General features: G+C 41.8%; 1 protein-coding gene across 1 annotated transcript in view; it reads right to left on the reverse strand.

Annotated features, from left to right (window-relative positions):
* The window catches only part of LOC143929912 (bone marrow proteoglycan-like), a 38,825-nt gene extending 23,453 nt beyond the window's left edge, over positions 1 to 15,372 (reverse strand). Inside the window, exons 1-2 of the mRNA XM_077453848.1 lie at positions 15,326 to 15,372; positions 9,256 to 9,312 (exon numbers count right to left, since the gene is read on the reverse strand). Of these exons, the coding sequence (XP_077309974.1) occupies positions 9,256 to 9,310 (55 nt within the window). The 5' untranslated portion in view covers positions 9,311 to 9,312; positions 15,326 to 15,372. The remainder of the gene's footprint in view (positions 1 to 9,255; positions 9,313 to 15,325) is intronic.
* Between the last annotated feature and the right edge of the window lie 3,320 nt (positions 15,373 to 18,692).

Consider the following 18,692-nt stretch of genomic DNA (forward strand, 5'->3'; position numbering starts at 1 on the left):
TCTACACGCCTCACACGCACGGACCTGCCGGCTCTGGATGACGTCACTCGCAACGGGGGGCGGATCTCTCAACGTGTGTACTGACTCTGACGCTGGCTATAACTGTTCCCAAGACAACATGTTTCGGAGGCGTGGCCTCCTTCTTCAGGTGACGCCCTAATGCATAAATACGCTGACACCCTCCCCGCCCTCCCTGCTAGTGCCAATCACAGGGAGCCTAACATCTAGGGGAGGAGACAAGCCCATCTACCAATCAAGAAGAGCGACAAGGAAACAAGGATATTATAAGACTACTATTACAATCATAGCTATTAGAAGTTCTTTCAATGTATATCTGCATGTAACCATAACAAGGAAATAAAATAAAATTATATTATATATACATAAAATTAAGATAATACTAAAAACTGAACCAACAAAATTAGTATATATAAAGAATTAAATTAGAAAAAAGAATTTTATATCAAATTAAAAATAAAAATAAAAATAAAAATAAAAATGAAAAATAAAAAATAAAAAATAATAAAAATAAAAATAAAAATAAATATAAAATTAATATAAATAAAAATAAAAATAAAAACAAAAAATGTATATAATTATATACATATATATATATATACATACACATATATACATGTACACATACATACATACACACACATGCACCTAGAAAAATTTTTTTTGCAAATGGATGAATGAACTATATGAATTTTTTAAAAAAGGATAAAAGATAAAAAAAAAATGAAATATATATATAAATTAGAAGTCTATTAGAGGGGACTAGTACAGATGGGTTTCTGAGATATATAGATATATAGATATATAAATGTTCTTCATATGGAGACAAAAGCTATTTCTTTGTAGCAAGTGTATATATATATACATAACAAATACATCATATATATACATTATATTATATATAATATACAAATATTCTGCATATACATCTCTCTCTGTATATACTTGCACCTCTGCATACCAGCATGCATGTTATCAACTTGAACGCTCCTTTCATCTGGTGGGCGGTATAGATAGCCTAGGGTTAAATGAGGGCCCCAATTTCCAGCTCCTCGTTTAGCCCTTCCGGTGCCATACTATTTAATGTAAAAATCCAGAAGGATTCACGTTTGCACAATCTGTCAAACCGTTCACCCTCCGGTATGGACATCGGAATGGCTTCTATACCAAACAATTCTAACCCTTTGGTGCTACCGTCATGCTTGTGTTTAAAGTGGCGGGGTACACTATGTTTCTCTATTTTTTTCTCTATAAATCTCCTGTGTTCACCGAAGCGAGTTCTCATTTCGCGTACTGTCCTACCCACGTAGAGGAACCCACAAGGGCACCTTAGCCCATAGATTACAAACTGTGTACTGCAACATATGAATTGTTTAATCTGAAACTTACGGCCATCCTTGCAGCTAAATGTTGTTAATCCATGTGTGATAAATCTGCATGCCTTACATTTTTTACTTTTACATTTAAAGCTGCCTAAATTATCAAAAAGCTGGGGTATAGTACGCATATTTTGATTGTGACTTTTCACCTTTTTGATACGACTGGGGGCAATAATACTCTTTATGTTTTTAGCGCGTCTAAACACTACCTGAGGTTTTTTTGGGAGAATTTTACCCAAAATTTTATCCTGGCCCAAAATAGGCCAATACTTTTGTACTGCTCTCTTTATAGCCCAGTGTTGGTCATTAACCACTTGAGGACCGCCGTATTGCCAATGTACGTCAGCACAATGGCACAGGCAGGCACAATCACGTACATCTACGTGATTGCCTTCCAGCGGGTGGGGGGTCCGATCGGACCCCCTCCCGCTGGTTACGGCGGTCCGATTCGGTCCAGGAGCGCTCCGTGATGAGGGGATGGCCGTTGGTTTTCGGCCACCCCCTCTGGATCGCTCCTGGCCAATGAGAAGCTTCCTCCCCTGTGTATTGTTTACACAGGAAGGAGGAAGTGATGTCATTCTCCTCGGGGCGGTCTTTTTGACCGGACTACGAGGAGAACAGTAAAAGTAAGTGTGCACCAACACTACACTGACATGTAGGTACACACAGGCACACAAACCCCCCCCGATCCCCCCCCCGATCGCCCCCCGATCCCCCCCCCCCCCCCGCCCCCCCTCCCCCCCCAGTCACAGTGTCACTGATTGCATTGATCATTTCTTTACTGATCAATGCATTCAGTGTCAGTTGTGACAGTAAAAACTGTCAGGACAGTTAGTGTTAGGTCCAGGGTAGCCCCCTATCACCCCCCAATAAAGATTTAACCCCCTGATTGCCCCTAGAGTTAACCCTTTCACCCCCTTTTGCCAGTGTCACTAAGCGATCATTTTTCTGATCGCTGCATGTGTCGCTAGTGTCGCTAGGTAGCTAGTTATTTTTTTAGGTTCACCGCCAGGTTTTTATATCGCTAGGTACCCCGATATACTACCCAATAATGTTTTTAACCCCCTGATTGCCACTAGTTAACCCTTTCACCCCCTTTTGCCAGTGTCACTAAGCGATCGTTTTTCTGATCGCTGCATTAGTGTCGCTACAGTCGCTAGGTAGCTAGTTATTTTTTTAGGTTCACCGCCAGGTTTTTATAGCGCTAGGTACCCCGATATACTACCCAATAATGTTTTTAACCCCCTGATTGCCGCTAGTTAACCCTTTCACCCCCTTTTGCCAGTGTCACTAAGCGATCATTTTTCTGATCGCTGCATGTGTCGCTAGGTAGCTAGTTATTTTTTTAGGTTCACCGCCAGGTTTTTATATCGCTAGGTACCCCGATATACTACCCAATAATGTTTTTAACCCCCTGATTGCCGCTAGTTAACCCTTTCACCCCCTTTTGCCAGTGTCACTAAGCGATCATTTTTCTGATCGCTGCATGTGTCGCTAGGTAGCTAGTTATTTTTTTAGGTTCACCGCCAGGTTTTTATATCGCTAGGTACCCCGATATACTACCCAATAATGTTTTTAACCCCCTGATTGCCGCTAGTTAACCCTTTCACCCCCTTTTGCCAGTGTCACTAAGCGATCGTTTTTCTGATCGCTGCATTAGTGTCGCTACAGTCGCTAGGTAGCTAGTTATTTTTTTAGGTTCACCGCCAGGTTTTTATAGCGCTAGGTACCCCGATATACTACCCAATAATGGTTTTAACCCCCTGATTTCCGCTAGTTAACCCTTTCACCCCCTTTTGCCAGTGTCACTAAGCGATAATTTTTCTGAACGCTGCATCAGTGTCGCTAGGTAGCTAGTTATTTTTTTAGGTTCACCGCCAGGTTTCTATAGCGCTAGGTACCCCGATATACTACCCAATAATGGTTTTAACCCCCCGATTGCTGCTAGTTAACCCTTTCACCCCCTTTCACCAGCGATCACAGTATAAGTGTCACTGGTGACGCTGGTTAGCCAGTTAGTTATTTAGGTTCCCCGTCAGGTTTTTATATAGCGCCAGGGACCCCCATATACTACCTAATAAAAATTTGAACCCCCTGATTGCCCCTAGTTAACCCTTTCACCACTGATCACCGTATAAGTGTTACGGGTGACTCTGGTTAGTTTGTTTTTTATAGCATTTTATATTCAAATCCGGAAGGCAGTGCTTGGTTTTCGGGGTCCCGTACGTGGCTAGGCTCCCAAAAAGTCCCCCACATGTGGTATCCCCGTACTCGGGAGAAGCAGCAGAATTTATTTTGGGGTGTAATTTGACTTCTGCCCATAGCATGTGTGAGCAATATATCATTTAGTGACAACTTTGTGCAAAAAAAAAAAAGTTTGTAATATTCCCGCAACTTTTGGCAAAATATAAAATATTCCATGGACTCAACATGCCTCTCAGTAAATAGCTTGGGGTGTCTACTTTCCAAAATGGGGTCATTTGGGGGGGGTTTGTGCTATTTTGGCATTTTATGGCCTTCGAAACTGTGATAGGTAGTGAGGAGTTAAATCAAAAATTTGCACCCTTAGAAATCCTGAAGGTGGTGATTGGTTTTCGGGGTGCCGTGCGCGACTAGACTCCCAAAAAGTCCCACACATGTGGTATCCCCGTACTCGGGAGAAGCAGCAGAATGTATTTTGGGGTGCAATTCCACATATAACCATGGCATGTGTGAGCAATATATCATTTAGTGACAACTTTTTGTAAAAATTTTTTTTTTTTTTTTTTTTTTGTCATTATTCAATCCCTTAGGACAAAAAAAATAAATATTCAATGGGCTCAACATACCCATCAGCAATTTCCTTGGGGTGTCTACTTTCCAAAATGGGGTCATTTGGGGGGGATTTGTACTGCCCTGCCATTTTAGCACCTCAAGAAATGAGATCGGCAGTCATAAATTAAAAGCTGTGTAAATTCCAGAAAATGTACTCTAGTTTGTAGACGCTATAACTTTTGCGCAAACCAAAAAATATTCGCTTATTGACATTTTTTTTACTAAAGACATGTGGCTGAATAAATTTTGCCCTCAATGTATGACTAAAATTTAGTTTATTCGATTTTTCTTATAACAAAAAGAAGAAAATATCTTTTTTTTTCAAAATTTTCGCTCTTTTTCCATTTATATCGCAAAAAAAAAAAAATCGCAGAGGCAATCAAATACCATCAAAAGAAAGCTCTATTTGTGGGAAGAAAAGGACGCAAATTTCGTTTGGGTGCAATATTGCATGACCGCGCAATTACCAGTTAAAGCAGCGCAGTGCGAAATTGCAAAAAGACCTCTGGTCCTTAAGGTATTTATTGGTCCGAGGCTGAAGTGGTTAAAGGTGGTGATAAATGGTATATCACGCTGATCTTTTTCCCACATATTTTCCTTCTTGTTATCAGGGATTCCGTTCATATAGCGGTTTTTTGCTTCTTCTATTTGTTTTTCTTCATATCCCTTTTCCAAGAATTTTTTAGACAATATGGCCGCCTGAGCTTCATAGTCCTTAATATCGCTACAGTTTCTCCGTAATCTACAGAATTGGCTATGGGGTATATTTTCTTTCCATCTGGGATGGTGGCAGCTCTTACGATGTAAATAGGAGTTGCCTGCTGTTTCTTTAAAATGTGTTTTTGACATGATGTTACCATATGTGTCATAGCTAAGCTCAAGATCCAAGAATACTAGTGACCTAGCATCAACTACATAAGTAAAGTGGATGCCAAAGGTATTGTTGTTACAGTATGAGACAAATTCTTGGACTAAATCCAATGTCCCATCCCAGATGATAAGAATATCATCAATGTACCTCCCATAGTACACTAGATGTTTAGCAAATGGGTTATGCTGCCAAATACAGAATTTTTCCCAGTATCCCATAAAGAGATTGGCATAGCAGGGTGCAAAATGCGCGCCCATTGCTGTGCCTGCCTTCTGCCTATAATATTTATCCTGGAAAAAGAAATAATTCTTTTCTAAAGCAAACTGGATACACTGGCATATGAACTTAGACTGATTAGGGTTCATAAATTCTGCTTCAGATAGGAAGTATTCGACTGCCCTTAGTCCACCCTCATGGGGGATTGATGTATAGAGTGAGCTGACATCAAGAGATAACCAGAGGTACCCTGATTCCCACTTATACTGCTGCAACGTTTCCAACACATGTGAAGAATCTTTTATATATGCAGGAAGGGAGGTCACCAAAGGTTGTAAGAACACATCTACATACTGAGACACTCTACTAGTGATACTGTCCATACTGGCTACAATGGGTCTGCCAGGTGGACATATCGGGTCCTTATGGACCTTCGGTGTATGATAGAAATATGGCGTTTTAAAATAGTTGGTTACAAAGAAATGTTTTTCTGATTTTTGTATTAATCCTTGAGTAAAGGCTTGATTCATCAAGGTTATAAGTTCCTCTTTATAGCCTTGCAGAGGGTCATGTCGGAGTATTTTATTTAATTAATTATTTTTTTTTATTTTTCATTTTTATTTTTATTTTTATTTTTAATTTGATATAAAATTCTTTTTTCTAATTTAATTCTTTATATATATACTAATTTTGTTGGTTCAGTTTTTAGTATTATCTTAATTTTATGTATATATAATATAATTTTATTTTATTTCCTTGTTATGGTTACATGCAGATATACATTGAAAGAACTTCTAATAGCTATGATTGTAATAGTAGTCTTATAATATCCTTGTTTCCTTGTCGCTCTTCTTGATTGGTAGATGGGCTTGTCTCCTCCCCTAGATGTTAGGCTCCCTGTGATTGGCACTAGCAGGGAGGGCGGGGAGGGTGTCAGCGTATTTATGCTGTAAGCACACATTAGGGCGTCACCTGAAGAAGGAGGCCACGCCTCCGAAACATGTTGTCTTGGGAACAGTTATAGCCAGCGTCAGAGTCAGTACACACGTTGAGAGATCCGCCCCCCGTTGCGAGTGACGTCATCCAGAGCCGGCAGGTCCGTGCGTGTGAGGCGTGTAGAGAGAGTGTACCTGCAGCCAGCAAGCGAACCGAGTACTTAACCATCCGTACTGCTAGCTACTGCAGGGAGCCTAAAATCGGGGAAGGAGGCAACAGTGGAGGCTGTAAATACCAATGCTACTACTCAACGGATGTTTGTGAGTGACATACCTGGCTTTTTTAACCTTTTACTGAGTTAAATAAACTTTAATGCACTAGGGCTGGTGTGCGCTCTGTTTCTCTGTGCTTTTTAGGTTTGTCTGCCACCCAGTGGACTTTAATAAGAGCAGCAACACCCAGAGTGGATGTAACAAGCAATATATATTGTGCAGAGGTATTCTGGAGGAACTGGATAGGATGTGACAGCGCCGTACTTGATTTATTTGTTTCCTGTTGTAACTGATTTATAATAGAGGAATATGATGGGCAGTTTTGATGCTATTCAGCATTCCCACGCATTTTCTCCAGAAAATGCATTTTCTCCAGAAAATGCATTTTCTCCAGAAAATGCATTTTCTCCAGAAAATGCATTTTCTAGTTTTTATACAGTTCTAACAACGACAGTGAAGTATGCATAGTTGTAACAATTCTTTTAGTAGACAATGACGGATAAGATACTTTTTGATATTGAAGTTGTCTTCTTGGATTAGATCCAGGACTGTTTTAGTATTTATCATGTTTGTCTACCCATGGGATTATGGATTCACATACTGAGCAAGGCTAATAGGTACCAGTTTTGGCAATTGTTTCTGTTGCTCAGGTGTTTTCTATTCTACTAAGTGTAGGTAATTAAAGCGTGCTCATGTGATTGAGACTGTTCTTTCTGATTGGTTGTTTAGCCTACAGGGTTGTCTAAATGTTTATATATATTATATATATATAGATATATATATATTCAGGAACACACTTCTTTTCTTTAGCTATGAATAAGTGCCATGTTTGGGTGTGAAACACCTTAGCTATTACCCTGTTTTTCCTATTTTTATGAGGTGACTGTACTTGGATTTTAATCATTGCCAATAAAGATGCCTGTTTTGATGTATAGCCATCCAGGAATTCCTTTTCTCCTCAATCTTGAGCAGAGCCAGAACCTGTGAGTTCCATTAGGGTGAACACGTCACTGAGGATCTGGGAGGTTGGAGCGGTGTCTATGCAGTCACAAAGGTTTATATAAATATGATTATAAAAACAATGACACAGTATGTATAAAATGCGTGAAATTACAGTGGAACCTTGGATTACGAGCATAATCCGTTCCAGGAGAATGCTTGTAATCAAAAGCACTCGCATATCAAAGCGAGTTTCCCTTTCTTTAGAAGTCAATTGAAACAAAGATAATTCGTTCCACACTGACTTCTATTGCATGCAATACTGCATGTGGCCAGAGGTGGGGGGGCGCTGGAGAGACTCGGAAATACTCCATTCCTGAGTGTTTCCGAGCCTTTCCGAGTGCATCCGAGCGGTCTCCGAGTATTTCCAAGTGTTTACGGTATTTGTGAACAGCTCCAAGTGTCATTGGCACCCCGCACCTCTGACCAACTGCGGTACTGCACACCTCAGAGGCTTGAATCCTGCTTGTTTTGCAAGACAACACTCGCAAACTGAGTCAGGATTTAAAAAAATAATAATTGCTTGTATTGTGAAACGCTCGTTAACCGCGTTATTCCCAATCCGAGGTTCCACTGTACTATGAAAAAATTATATTATTTTAACCACTTCAGCTGTGGAAGATTAACCCCCTTTATGACCAGGCCATGTTTTGTGATGCGGCACTGCGTTACTTTAACTGCTAATTGCACGGTCATGCAACAGTGTACCCAAATAAAATTGATGTCCTTTTTTCACAGAAATAGAGTTTTCTTTTGGTGGTGTTTGTCTACCTCTGCGGTTTTGATTTTGTGCTGACAATTTTGAAAAAAAAATAATATTTTTTTACCATCTGCTATAAAACACATCCAATAAAAAAAAATAAAAATCTTCATCAGTTTAGGCCAATATGTATTGTGCTACATATTTTTGGTGGAAAAAAAAAATTCCAATAAGCGTATATTGATTGGTTTGTGCAAAGTTATAGCATCTACAAACTATGAGATAGATCTATGGTTCTAATTTTTTTTTTTTTTTTTTACTAGTAATGGTGGCAATCAGTGGGACTACGGCATTGTAGTGGTCAAATATGACACTAAGGGGTTTATTTAACGGAGCTAGAGAGGGCAAAATTAGTCACAATTCTGTATAGAAACCAATCAGCTTCCAGGTTTTATTGCCAGAGTTTAATTGAAAATGCTGCGGTTAGAAGCTGATTGGTTTCTATGCAGATTTGTGACTAATTTTGCCCTCTCTAGCTTTGGTAAACCCCTAAATGACACTGTTTTGGGACCAGTGACACCAATACAGTGATCAATGCTAAAAACAATGCACTGTCACTGTACTAATGACACTGGCAGGGAAAGGGCAATCAAAGGGTTAAATGTGCTCCTATGGAGTGCTAACTGTGGCGGGGGGGGGGGGTGATTTGGCTGTGAGAAGACAGAGATCATGTGTTTCTTTGTTTCCCCTACTAGCAGAACAACAACCTGCCTTGTTTACATAGGCAGACAGCCGTTCTGCCTCTCTCGTGAATGATTGGTGGGCCACAGAGGTTATTGGGTCTGTCAGACCCATTGATTTAATCCCGGTAGTTGCCGGCTGAGCCGGTGAAAATCAAGTCCCTGGGTGTAATTTTGCACAGGAGAGCTGCCACCCCGCAGTATATGTACGCAGGACGATCGCCAATTGGTTAAAAGGGTACAGAAACAAAAAAAAAGGAAAAGATCATGAAAATGTAAGACTGCTATGATATAAAGATTGTAAGCTCACCAGGTTCCTGAGCATAGACTGTTCCCAGCAGAAGCAGTAAAAGTAGATAGCGCATGTCTACAGAGACAAAGAGAAATAGATGAAGTTAGTTATTTGACATGGCTGTATCAGGCATATATACACATAAGATAGCACATTGTAAAATAATCTGTAGGAACCAATCACATTTCATTGGCCTGAAATTTGACTGTATTCCAGGGTTTATATCAATACATCAGTGTACTGATTGTTTTTTCCTTTGCAGAAGGACCCACATCTGTGCATTGCACTTAACCCCTGCACAAGTTATTTTCTTATATGTTTGCAGGTAGATCAGCCCAGTTGTAGCTTTGGGGCTTAGTATAACTTACTATAAAACAGTCAGGCTGCATAGACAGTAATTACATAGTTACATAGTTAGTCTGGTTGAAAAAAGAAACAAAATTCATCCAGTTCAACCAATTCATGTGAAGATCTAGACTGGTTCCCTAGGTGTTGAGCAGAGGTCTGGATTTCCACCATGCTGTGAGCACAAATAATTTTAACTCCGGTTGCAGCAAAATAGCGCAGTCTTACTTTATTTCTCTTTATTCAGTCAGTTTGTAAAGATTATAAAAACATAAAAAACAAAGCTACAAAAAGACTTTGCAAGATTTGACCACCCTTTGATTGACCAAGGTGGAAACATTATACATTAGAGAGGAGGGGGCACTTTATAGACCTCCTCGGCACCAACAATAAAAAAGAAACCAGCTAATCCACTCTTTCTGATAATAGTCAAGCCCAGGGATGTCCTCCAGTGGTCCCTAAATATACAAATGTAGTGCCGGCTCTTGAAGAGCATGCACTGTATGTTACACCTGAACTGCAGTTTGGTTTGGGTACAATTGTTCCAAATTTGGACCTCAGCATCAATCTGACTGGACTATAGGATGTTCAGCCTGGCCATAGGGGGCACTGTCTCTTCTGGCAGGCATGGAACCAGAGTCTGGTTGGGTGCTTTAAGGTTACTTTCTCTCGGAGTCTGCCCAGTGGGAGTGTCACTCTTGCTGTGCTTTCTGGGAGAGGGTACTTAAGATGCTTAAGATGCGGATGTCACGTGGTTAGGTGTTCCAGTCCAGAAGTATGTTCTGACTCCAGGGTCCTGGTCCTCCTGACCAGCCCCAGGAAGGCTATGGCATGGGGTGTGGATCCACCCAACTTTATGTCTCATGGCTGGCTAACCTGAGGCAAGGAAACAAAAGAATATATTCTGAGGTGGTTCGGTGCTGTCTCCAGTCGTGGAGAAGTCCAGTAACTTCGTAGCTATCCAGGGGAGGACTCTTCACAAGAAGGCCACGTACGGGTTGGCTTCTTAGCAAGAGCCTGGTAGGGCTGAAGTACCTATGTGAATCCAATCTCGTGGGTAACTGGCTGAAAGATCCAGGTATTACACAAGTGTTCTACAAGTTTTAGTTTCCTGCATGTTCTAAAACAATGTCTGTGGCAGAGATTTACAGTAGGTGCCTCCAGCGCGATCCTGTCACGCTGGTTCCCGGCGACAGGCTTCGCTGGTTCTCGCGCTGGCTGCAATAGGAAAATGTAATTTTCCTATAGTAGCGAGAGATCGGCGATAATGTCGCCTCACTAATGAAGCCTGCATGCCTTCGGGGGCATACCAGGCCCTTAGGTCTGGTAGGGATTTTAAGGGGAATCCCCTACGCCGAAAAAAAACGGCGTGGGGGTCCCCCAAAATCCATACCAGACTTACCTATCCGAGCACACAGCCTAGCCGGTCAGGAAAGGGGGTGGGGACGAGCGAGAGCCGTACCAGGCCGCGTGCCCTCAACATGGGGGGTGGGTGCTTTGGGGGAAGAGGGGCGATACTTAATGTATCATATGGCCTTACAAATGTTTGTATATTTTCAAACTCAATAAAAATTATTGGAATCTAAATCTCTCCTACCAAGTCTCACAGACTTAGACGTTACTATCGTCAAGATTCATCGCCTGCCTAAGCCGTCTCATCTGCCAGACTAAATACCTAGAGATGTACTACTTCATTTGCATTTCTTTCATGTTAAAGATCATCTCATGTCAATTAGGAGAAAACAGGAACAAAGCCCATCTCAATACCAAAGCTTGCAATTCTTTGTTGATTTGTCACAATATACATTACAAAAAAGAAAATGCTTAAACGCTGTGACAAAACAGCCATCATGGCCCTATGTTCTAAACCATTGGCCAGAGTGTACATGTCTGATATTCTTTCATCCCCATGTACTATATCCAATGGAACCTTTGTCACCCTTAATATTTAACCACTTGCCGCCGCCCTATAGGCAATTGACGGTGGCAAAGTGGTTTCATAATCCTGATCGGACGTCATATGACGTGATCAGGATTATGAGCCGCTGCGCGCCCCCGGGGGCGCGCATCGCGGCGATCGTTGTTACGGGGTGTCAGTCTGACACCCGGCAACTACGATCTCGGTAAAGAGTCTCAGACGGAGACTCTTTACCACGTGATCAGCCGTGTCCAATCACGGCTGATCACAGTGTAAATCGTAAGAGCCGGTGATCGGCTTTTCCTCACTCGCATCTGTCAGACGCGACTAGAGGAGAGCAGATTGGCTGCTCCTCTGAAAGGGGGGGGGGGGTCTGTGCTGATTGATTATCAGCACAGCCCCCCCGAGGATGCCCACACTGGACCACCAGGGACGCCACCAGACCACCAGGGAAAAGGTAATCCTCCCTAGACCACCAGGGATGCCAGTCAGCACAATGGATGCCAATCAGTGCCCATAATGGATGCCAATCAGTGCCCACAATGGGCATCACTGATTGGCATGCATTATTGTTTGGCACTGATTGGCATTCATTAGTACAGTATAACACCAATGCTGCCTATGAGTGCCCACCTGTGCCACCTATCAGTGCCCACCCATGCCCATCTGTGCTGCCTATCCATGCCCATCTGTGCCGCCTATCCATGCCCATCTGTGCCGCCCATCCATGCCAATCCGTGCCAGCTATCAGTGCCAATTTGTGCCACCTATCAGTGTCCATCCGTGTCGCCCATCCGTGTCGCCCATCAGTGCTGCCTATCAGTGCCACATATCAGTGTCCATCAATGTCACCTCATCAGTGCCACTTCATTGGTGCCACATCATTGGTGCCCATTAGTGCCGCCTTATCAGTGCCCATCAGTGTAGCCCCATCAGTGCCCATCAGTGATGGAGAAAACGTACTTATTTACAAAGTTTTGAAACTGAAACAAAAAGAAACATTTTTTTTTCAAAATTTTCGGTATTTTTTTATTTGTAGCGCAAAAAATAAAAACCGTAGAGGTGATCAAATACCACCAAAAGAAAGCTCTATTTGTGGGGAAAAAATGATAAAAATTTAATTTGGGTACAGTGTAGCATGACTGCGCAATTGTCATTCAAAGTGCGACAGCCCTGAAAGCTCAAAATTGGTCTGGGCAGGAAGGTGTTTAAGTGCCTGGTATTGAAGTGGTTAACCACCTGATGGAACCTTTAGCCATCTACATTAGAAGTCACCCAAATATTAAGGGTTTCCCAATAGGCAAAAATATGCATTCTATTAGTCTGTTCGCTGATGACATTATCATGATCATGACAGAGGTGGACTCCTCCCTGGCTGCGGCACGTGGATCTATTCAACCGGATATCCTACTACAAGGTCAATGACAGTAAATCCTAAATATTAAGCTTGGGGATAGATAGTTCTATGAGTAATAAGCTCAGAGTGCAATATCCCTATACTTGGAGTACATGGGTAATAAAGTACCTAGGTATAACACTGACAGCAAATGTAGAACAACTGATAGACACAAATTACACAACCTTTGTCCATTAACCCTAAACTACAAGATATAACCAAAACAGAATTGACCTGGATTAGCAGTCTACAAAATGATACTGTTACCCCAATTTATCTATCTGTTTAGAACCGTTCCCAGCCCAGTCCCAGAAAATGTTTTCTCTAAGGCATTGTCTAAGATTAATAAATTCTTATGACAAGGAAAGAAAGCTAGCTGTGCCTTCAAAACATTTATTAACTCTAGGACAGTGGGAGGAGTAGGACATACCTAATTGCTGCCGTATGGTAACTGAAACATTGGTTTCCACAAAACAATATCTTGAGATGGCAAGAACTAGAGACATACCAATGTCCTAATTAAAAACTATATGACCTACTACTAACCAGTAGATTTATGTCTCATTATCCCCCTGAAATATCACCCACCACAAGAGCTTCTCTCCATGCATGGAAACTACTTCTAAACACCTCTATAGTTGATATAGCTTTCAAATCTATTCCTTCCCCTTCCTATCACCAGTCTACAACTACTAATCCCAAACTTAAAAAAATTAAACACTGGGAATCTAAAGGTATTACATCAGTTGCAGACATTCAAAAAGGCCCTTCACTTAAAACCTTCAGAACAATTCAAACCGAGTATGGACTAGAAACCAAAGATCAATACACATTTATTCAAATTTCACACCTACTATCATCTGTTACCAATCCCTCCACTACAATTTGTTGGAGAATGTTTTTATATTTCACAAACCCTAATACCTCAATAAAAGGCATATCCTTGTTCTATAATTTCCTACACCAAAAATCAACATTTACCAAAACCCTCTCCATGAAAACATGGGAAAGAGACCTAATGGTGCCATATACACCTGACCAATGAAAATTTGCAATCACATCTATATATAAAGCTACAAAAAGTGTCAACTTGTAGGAACTCTACCAAAAGATACTTCTAAGGTGGTTCTTAACTCCCACGAGACTAGCAGGTTTTAATCTCCAATTATTTCCACTCTGCTGGAGACAATGCGGCCAAAGGGGCTCCAAGATACATATATTTTGGGCTTGCCCACTACTACAAACCTATTGGTCTGATATTTTCAACCTCATAGGACAAATAACTAGCTCTCAGCCCCTAAAAAACCTGAGTATGGCCATCAGCTCCTTGGGAATAAACACTATCCCTCCTCCTTTAAGGAGCATCATCTCCCACATTCTCATAAATGCATGATTGGAACCAGTAAGGCATTGGAAAAAAAACGGAACTTCCAACTCTTGTAGAAGTAATTAAAACCACTAATATAAATATCATCTATGAAGTTATGTCCGCTGCCTCTCAAGGCATTTATAACTCCAGATAACCTATTTGGAAATCTTGGATAGACTGGTATGAAATTAACAAACCTAGATGATAAACCCCATTCTAAGCTCACATTTAACTGAAATACAAGATATTTACACATACAGCCTACTCTGCAATGTCAACGTCACATCCAATGTCTTTGTTATATTTTAAATTTACTCTTTCTTTCAATAATCACACTTCAATGTGAACAACCATAGCAAGAAAATCTTGAATTGTATGATTTACCATGCAAAGAAATATAATGTTGTACCATTCTGAAAGATATGAGCAAAGGCCTTGTGACCTCATCCCCTGAGATGCAGTGTGTTTCCTTTGGGGCATCCAGAGGAAGAAAAGTCACAATGCTAGAGTAATTAATGCAATATTTAAGGCTATACTACACAACATCGCAGTTAGAATACAGGTTGTCTCTTTAAGAGAAATAAAGATACACCACAATGTTATATATTATCATATGTGATTAAAGAAAGATATACATGTGTCAAAGTAGGATTTGAAACATAATGTTCACTTATATAACATTGTTTTCTACTTTTTTGTTATCACCATAACATTTTCAATAAAAAATAATTATAACGAAAACCTGAAAAGGAATCAAATTGATCCCTACTTATTCCAACTAAAAGTATCTCTATACATTTTGTTTCAATTCTGAATAAATAGGTTAGCCTTAAAGATCAAAATGTTTTGGTAAATGTATAAAGTTGATCAACTTGTAAAATAAAAGAAAGAAGGGCTATGAGTAATAAGCTTGGATAATGTCATGACCAAGAAGCCTGTGAACCAGATTTTGGAGGAAAAGACAGAAGACAAATAAGCATGAAGAATGCACATTGAAGAGAAGATGGTTCTTCAAGAGCTGTAACTCCATGGAGTAAGGTAAGTACTGTCATCATTTTACCTTTCTGGAAGCTCTTGTGTCTTCAGGTGTCTGAGTTATTCTCTAAGATTTTTCTTTTCTTCTCAGAGACCTCATATCACTTTTATACCTTGGTTTTCGTAGCTGTGGTTTGTCTTGGAATCATGCCATAAATAAGGCAATCTGTTTTGCAAAGATGATGGCCGATAATCTCTAAACACCTTGCTGTTGGTTATTACCCAAGTACAACTGTCTTAATTGCCTAGTTGATTTCTCATTGTTGGCTGACTTAAAACTTATTTATTTCTACATACAAAGATGAACTCTGGGCAGAGATAATAAATAAATCATTTAATTGTATATCCCTTAAAAAAAAAAAATCAAACTAAACCCTGGGGGGAAAAAAAGTTGTATCCTTGCAGTGGCTCCTCAACTCTGGAGGATCCAGTCATCCAGTGGAAGATCCAGCCACTTGTGGCCATCATATGCAGCCACATGTGCCCATCAAATGCAGCCACTTGTGCCCATCATATGCAGCCACTTGTGCCCATCATAAGCAGCCACTGTGCTCATCATATGCAGCCACTTGTGCCCATCAATTGTTCCCACTGTGCCCCATCAAACGCAGCCACTGTGCCATAACTGTGCCCCCCACCGGCCCGCCATCTGCACTTACCTGTCTTGGTGTCATTGTATGCAGCCACATGTGACCATCAAATGCAGCCACTTGTGCCCTTTGTATGCAGCCACTTGTGCCCATCATATGCAGCCATTTGTGCCCATCATAAGCAGCCACTGTTCTCATCATATGCAGCCACTTGTGCACATCAATTGCCCCCACTGTGCCCCATCAAACGCAGCCACTGTTCTATAACTGTGCCCCCCCCCCCACCGGCCCACCGTCTGCATTTACCTGTCTCAGTGGGACAGCTCCTCGATGTCTTCTCCTGTCCTCTCTTCCCATCCTCTACTATGATTGGACACCTGGTGCCTGCCTTTACACGCACATGAACTTTAATGGCATCCCAGTCTTAGTCTGTAGGGTTCAATATTAAGTTGGAAAAAGAGAGAGGAAATCCGCGCTACAGTGTATAACAAAAAGAATTTTGTGATGCAGCAATTCTAGTACATACCAAAAGTGTTATATACGTGTAGAAAAAGAAAAAAAGAAAAGAACTGCGCAATCCCTAATATTTCTATTAGGATGTAAGCCACCCCACCTTAAAAAAAGTGTTTCTTATGACTTATGATTCAAAAAACAAATCTCATAACTAAATATGACATAAAACATTGCTTATAACTTGTGAAATAAACATATGTATTAACCCTCGTATGTTGTGAACCCAAAGGTGAGATATGCAATACTGGGTCAATATTAGGGATGAGCCGAACACCCCCCTGTTCGGTTCGCACCAGAACCTGCGAACAGACCTAAACTTCGTGTGAACTTTAGAACCCTATTAAAGTCTATGGGACTCGAACGTTCACAATCTAAAGTGCTCATTTTAAAGGGTAATATGCAAGTTACTGTCCTAAAAAGTGTTTGGGGACCCGGGTCCTGCCCCAGGGGACATGGATCAATGCAAAAAAAAGTTTTAAAAACGGCCGTTTTTTCAGGAGCAGTGATTTTAATAATGATTAAAGTGAAACAATAAAAGTGTAATATTCCTTTAAATTTCGTAGCTGGGGGGTATCTATAGTATTCCTGTGAAGGGGCGCATGTTTCTGGTGCTTAGAACTGTCCCTGCACAAAGTGTCATTTGTGCAGGAAAAAAAGTCTTTTAAAATCACTTGCGGCTAAATTGTCGGGTCTCCGTAATACAGAGAACACTCAATGAGGGTTCTCTGTATTAGCCGACAATTCATTCATTCATTGATTAAAAAAAAAAAAAAAAAAAAAAAAAGCGTGGGGGTTCCCCTAAATTCAATTACCAGGCCCTTCAGGTCTGACATGGATATTAAGGGGAACCCCGTGTCAAATAAAAAAAAAAATTGACGTGGGGGTCCCCCCAAATATCCATACCAGACCCTTCAGGTCTGATATGGATATTAAGGGGAACCCCGCATCAAATTTTTAAAAAAAAATTGACGTGGGGGTCCCCCTAAAAATCCATATCAGACCCTTTATCCGAGCACGCAACCTGGCAGGCCGCAGGAAAAGAGGGGGGGACGAGAGAGCGGCCCCCCCTCCCTCCTGAACCGTAACCAGGCCACATACCCTCAACATTGGGAGGATGCTTTGGGGGTCTGTGACCCCTCAAAGCACCTTGTCCCCATGTTGATAAGGACAAGGGCCTCATCCTCACAACCCTGGCCGTTGGTTGTGAGGGTCTGCGGGCGGGGGGCTTATCAAAATCTGGAAGCCACCTTTAACAAGGGGACCCCCAGATCCCGGCCCCCCCCTGTTTGAAATGGTAAGGGGGTACAAAAGTACCCCTACCATTTCACAAAGAAAGTGTCAAAATGGTTAAATAAGACAAACACACTTTTGAAAAATTCCTTTATTAAAAATGAAAAAAAAAAAAAAGATTCCAGCGGTGCTAATCCACTCTTGCTATCCAGCGACGGATCTCCGGGGTCCAGCGATGGATGATCATATCCAGCGACGGGGGAATCTCTCAGTCCAGCGCTGTCCATACATCCTACTTCTGTCTCCTCTCCGGAGACACTGCAGAGAGCACAGCGCTGACGTTTTCTTATATTGGGAGGGCGGGGCCACCCGTCACCTGACCCCGCCCCTCTGATGCTGCAGAGGGAAGCCAGGGGTTCCCCAGTGACGTGTGGGTGACCCCGCCCCCTCTGATGTAACGCAGGTTTCCGTTACATCAGAGGGGGCAGGGTCACCCACACGTCACTGGGGAACCCCTGGCTTCCCTCTCCAGCGTCAGAGGGGCGGGGTCAGGTGACGGGTGGCCCCGCCCTCCCAATATAAGAAACGTCAGCGCTGTGCTCTCTGCAGTGTCTCCGGAGAGGAGACAGAAGAAGGATGTATGGACAGCGCTGGACTGAGAGATTCCCCCGTCGTTGGATATGATCATCCATCGCAGGACCCCGGAGATCCGTCGCTGGATAGCAAGAGTGGATTAGCACCGCTGGAATCTTTTTTTTTTTTTTTTTCATTTTTAATAAAGGAATTTTTCAAAAGTGTGTTTGTCTTATTTAACCATTTTGACACTTTCTTTGTGAAATGGTAGGGGTACTTTTGTACCCCCTTACCATTTCAAACAGGGGGGGGCCGGGATCTGGGGGTCCCCTTGTTAAAGGGGGCTTCCAGATTCTGATAAGCCCCCCGCCCGCAGACCCTCACAACCAACGGCCAGGGTTGTGAGGATGAGGCCCTTGTCCTTATCAACATGGGGACAAGGTGCTTTGAAGGGTCACAGACCCCCAAAGCATCCTCCCAATGTTG

The sequence above is a fragment of the Lithobates pipiens genome, unplaced genomic scaffold, assembly GCF_037356315.1.
Source record: "Lithobates pipiens isolate NorthernLeopardFrog02 unplaced genomic scaffold, aLitPip1_a1.2 Scaffold_25, whole genome shotgun sequence".
NCBI classification, from domain to species: Eukaryota; Metazoa; Chordata; class Amphibia; order Anura; family Ranidae; genus Lithobates; species Lithobates pipiens.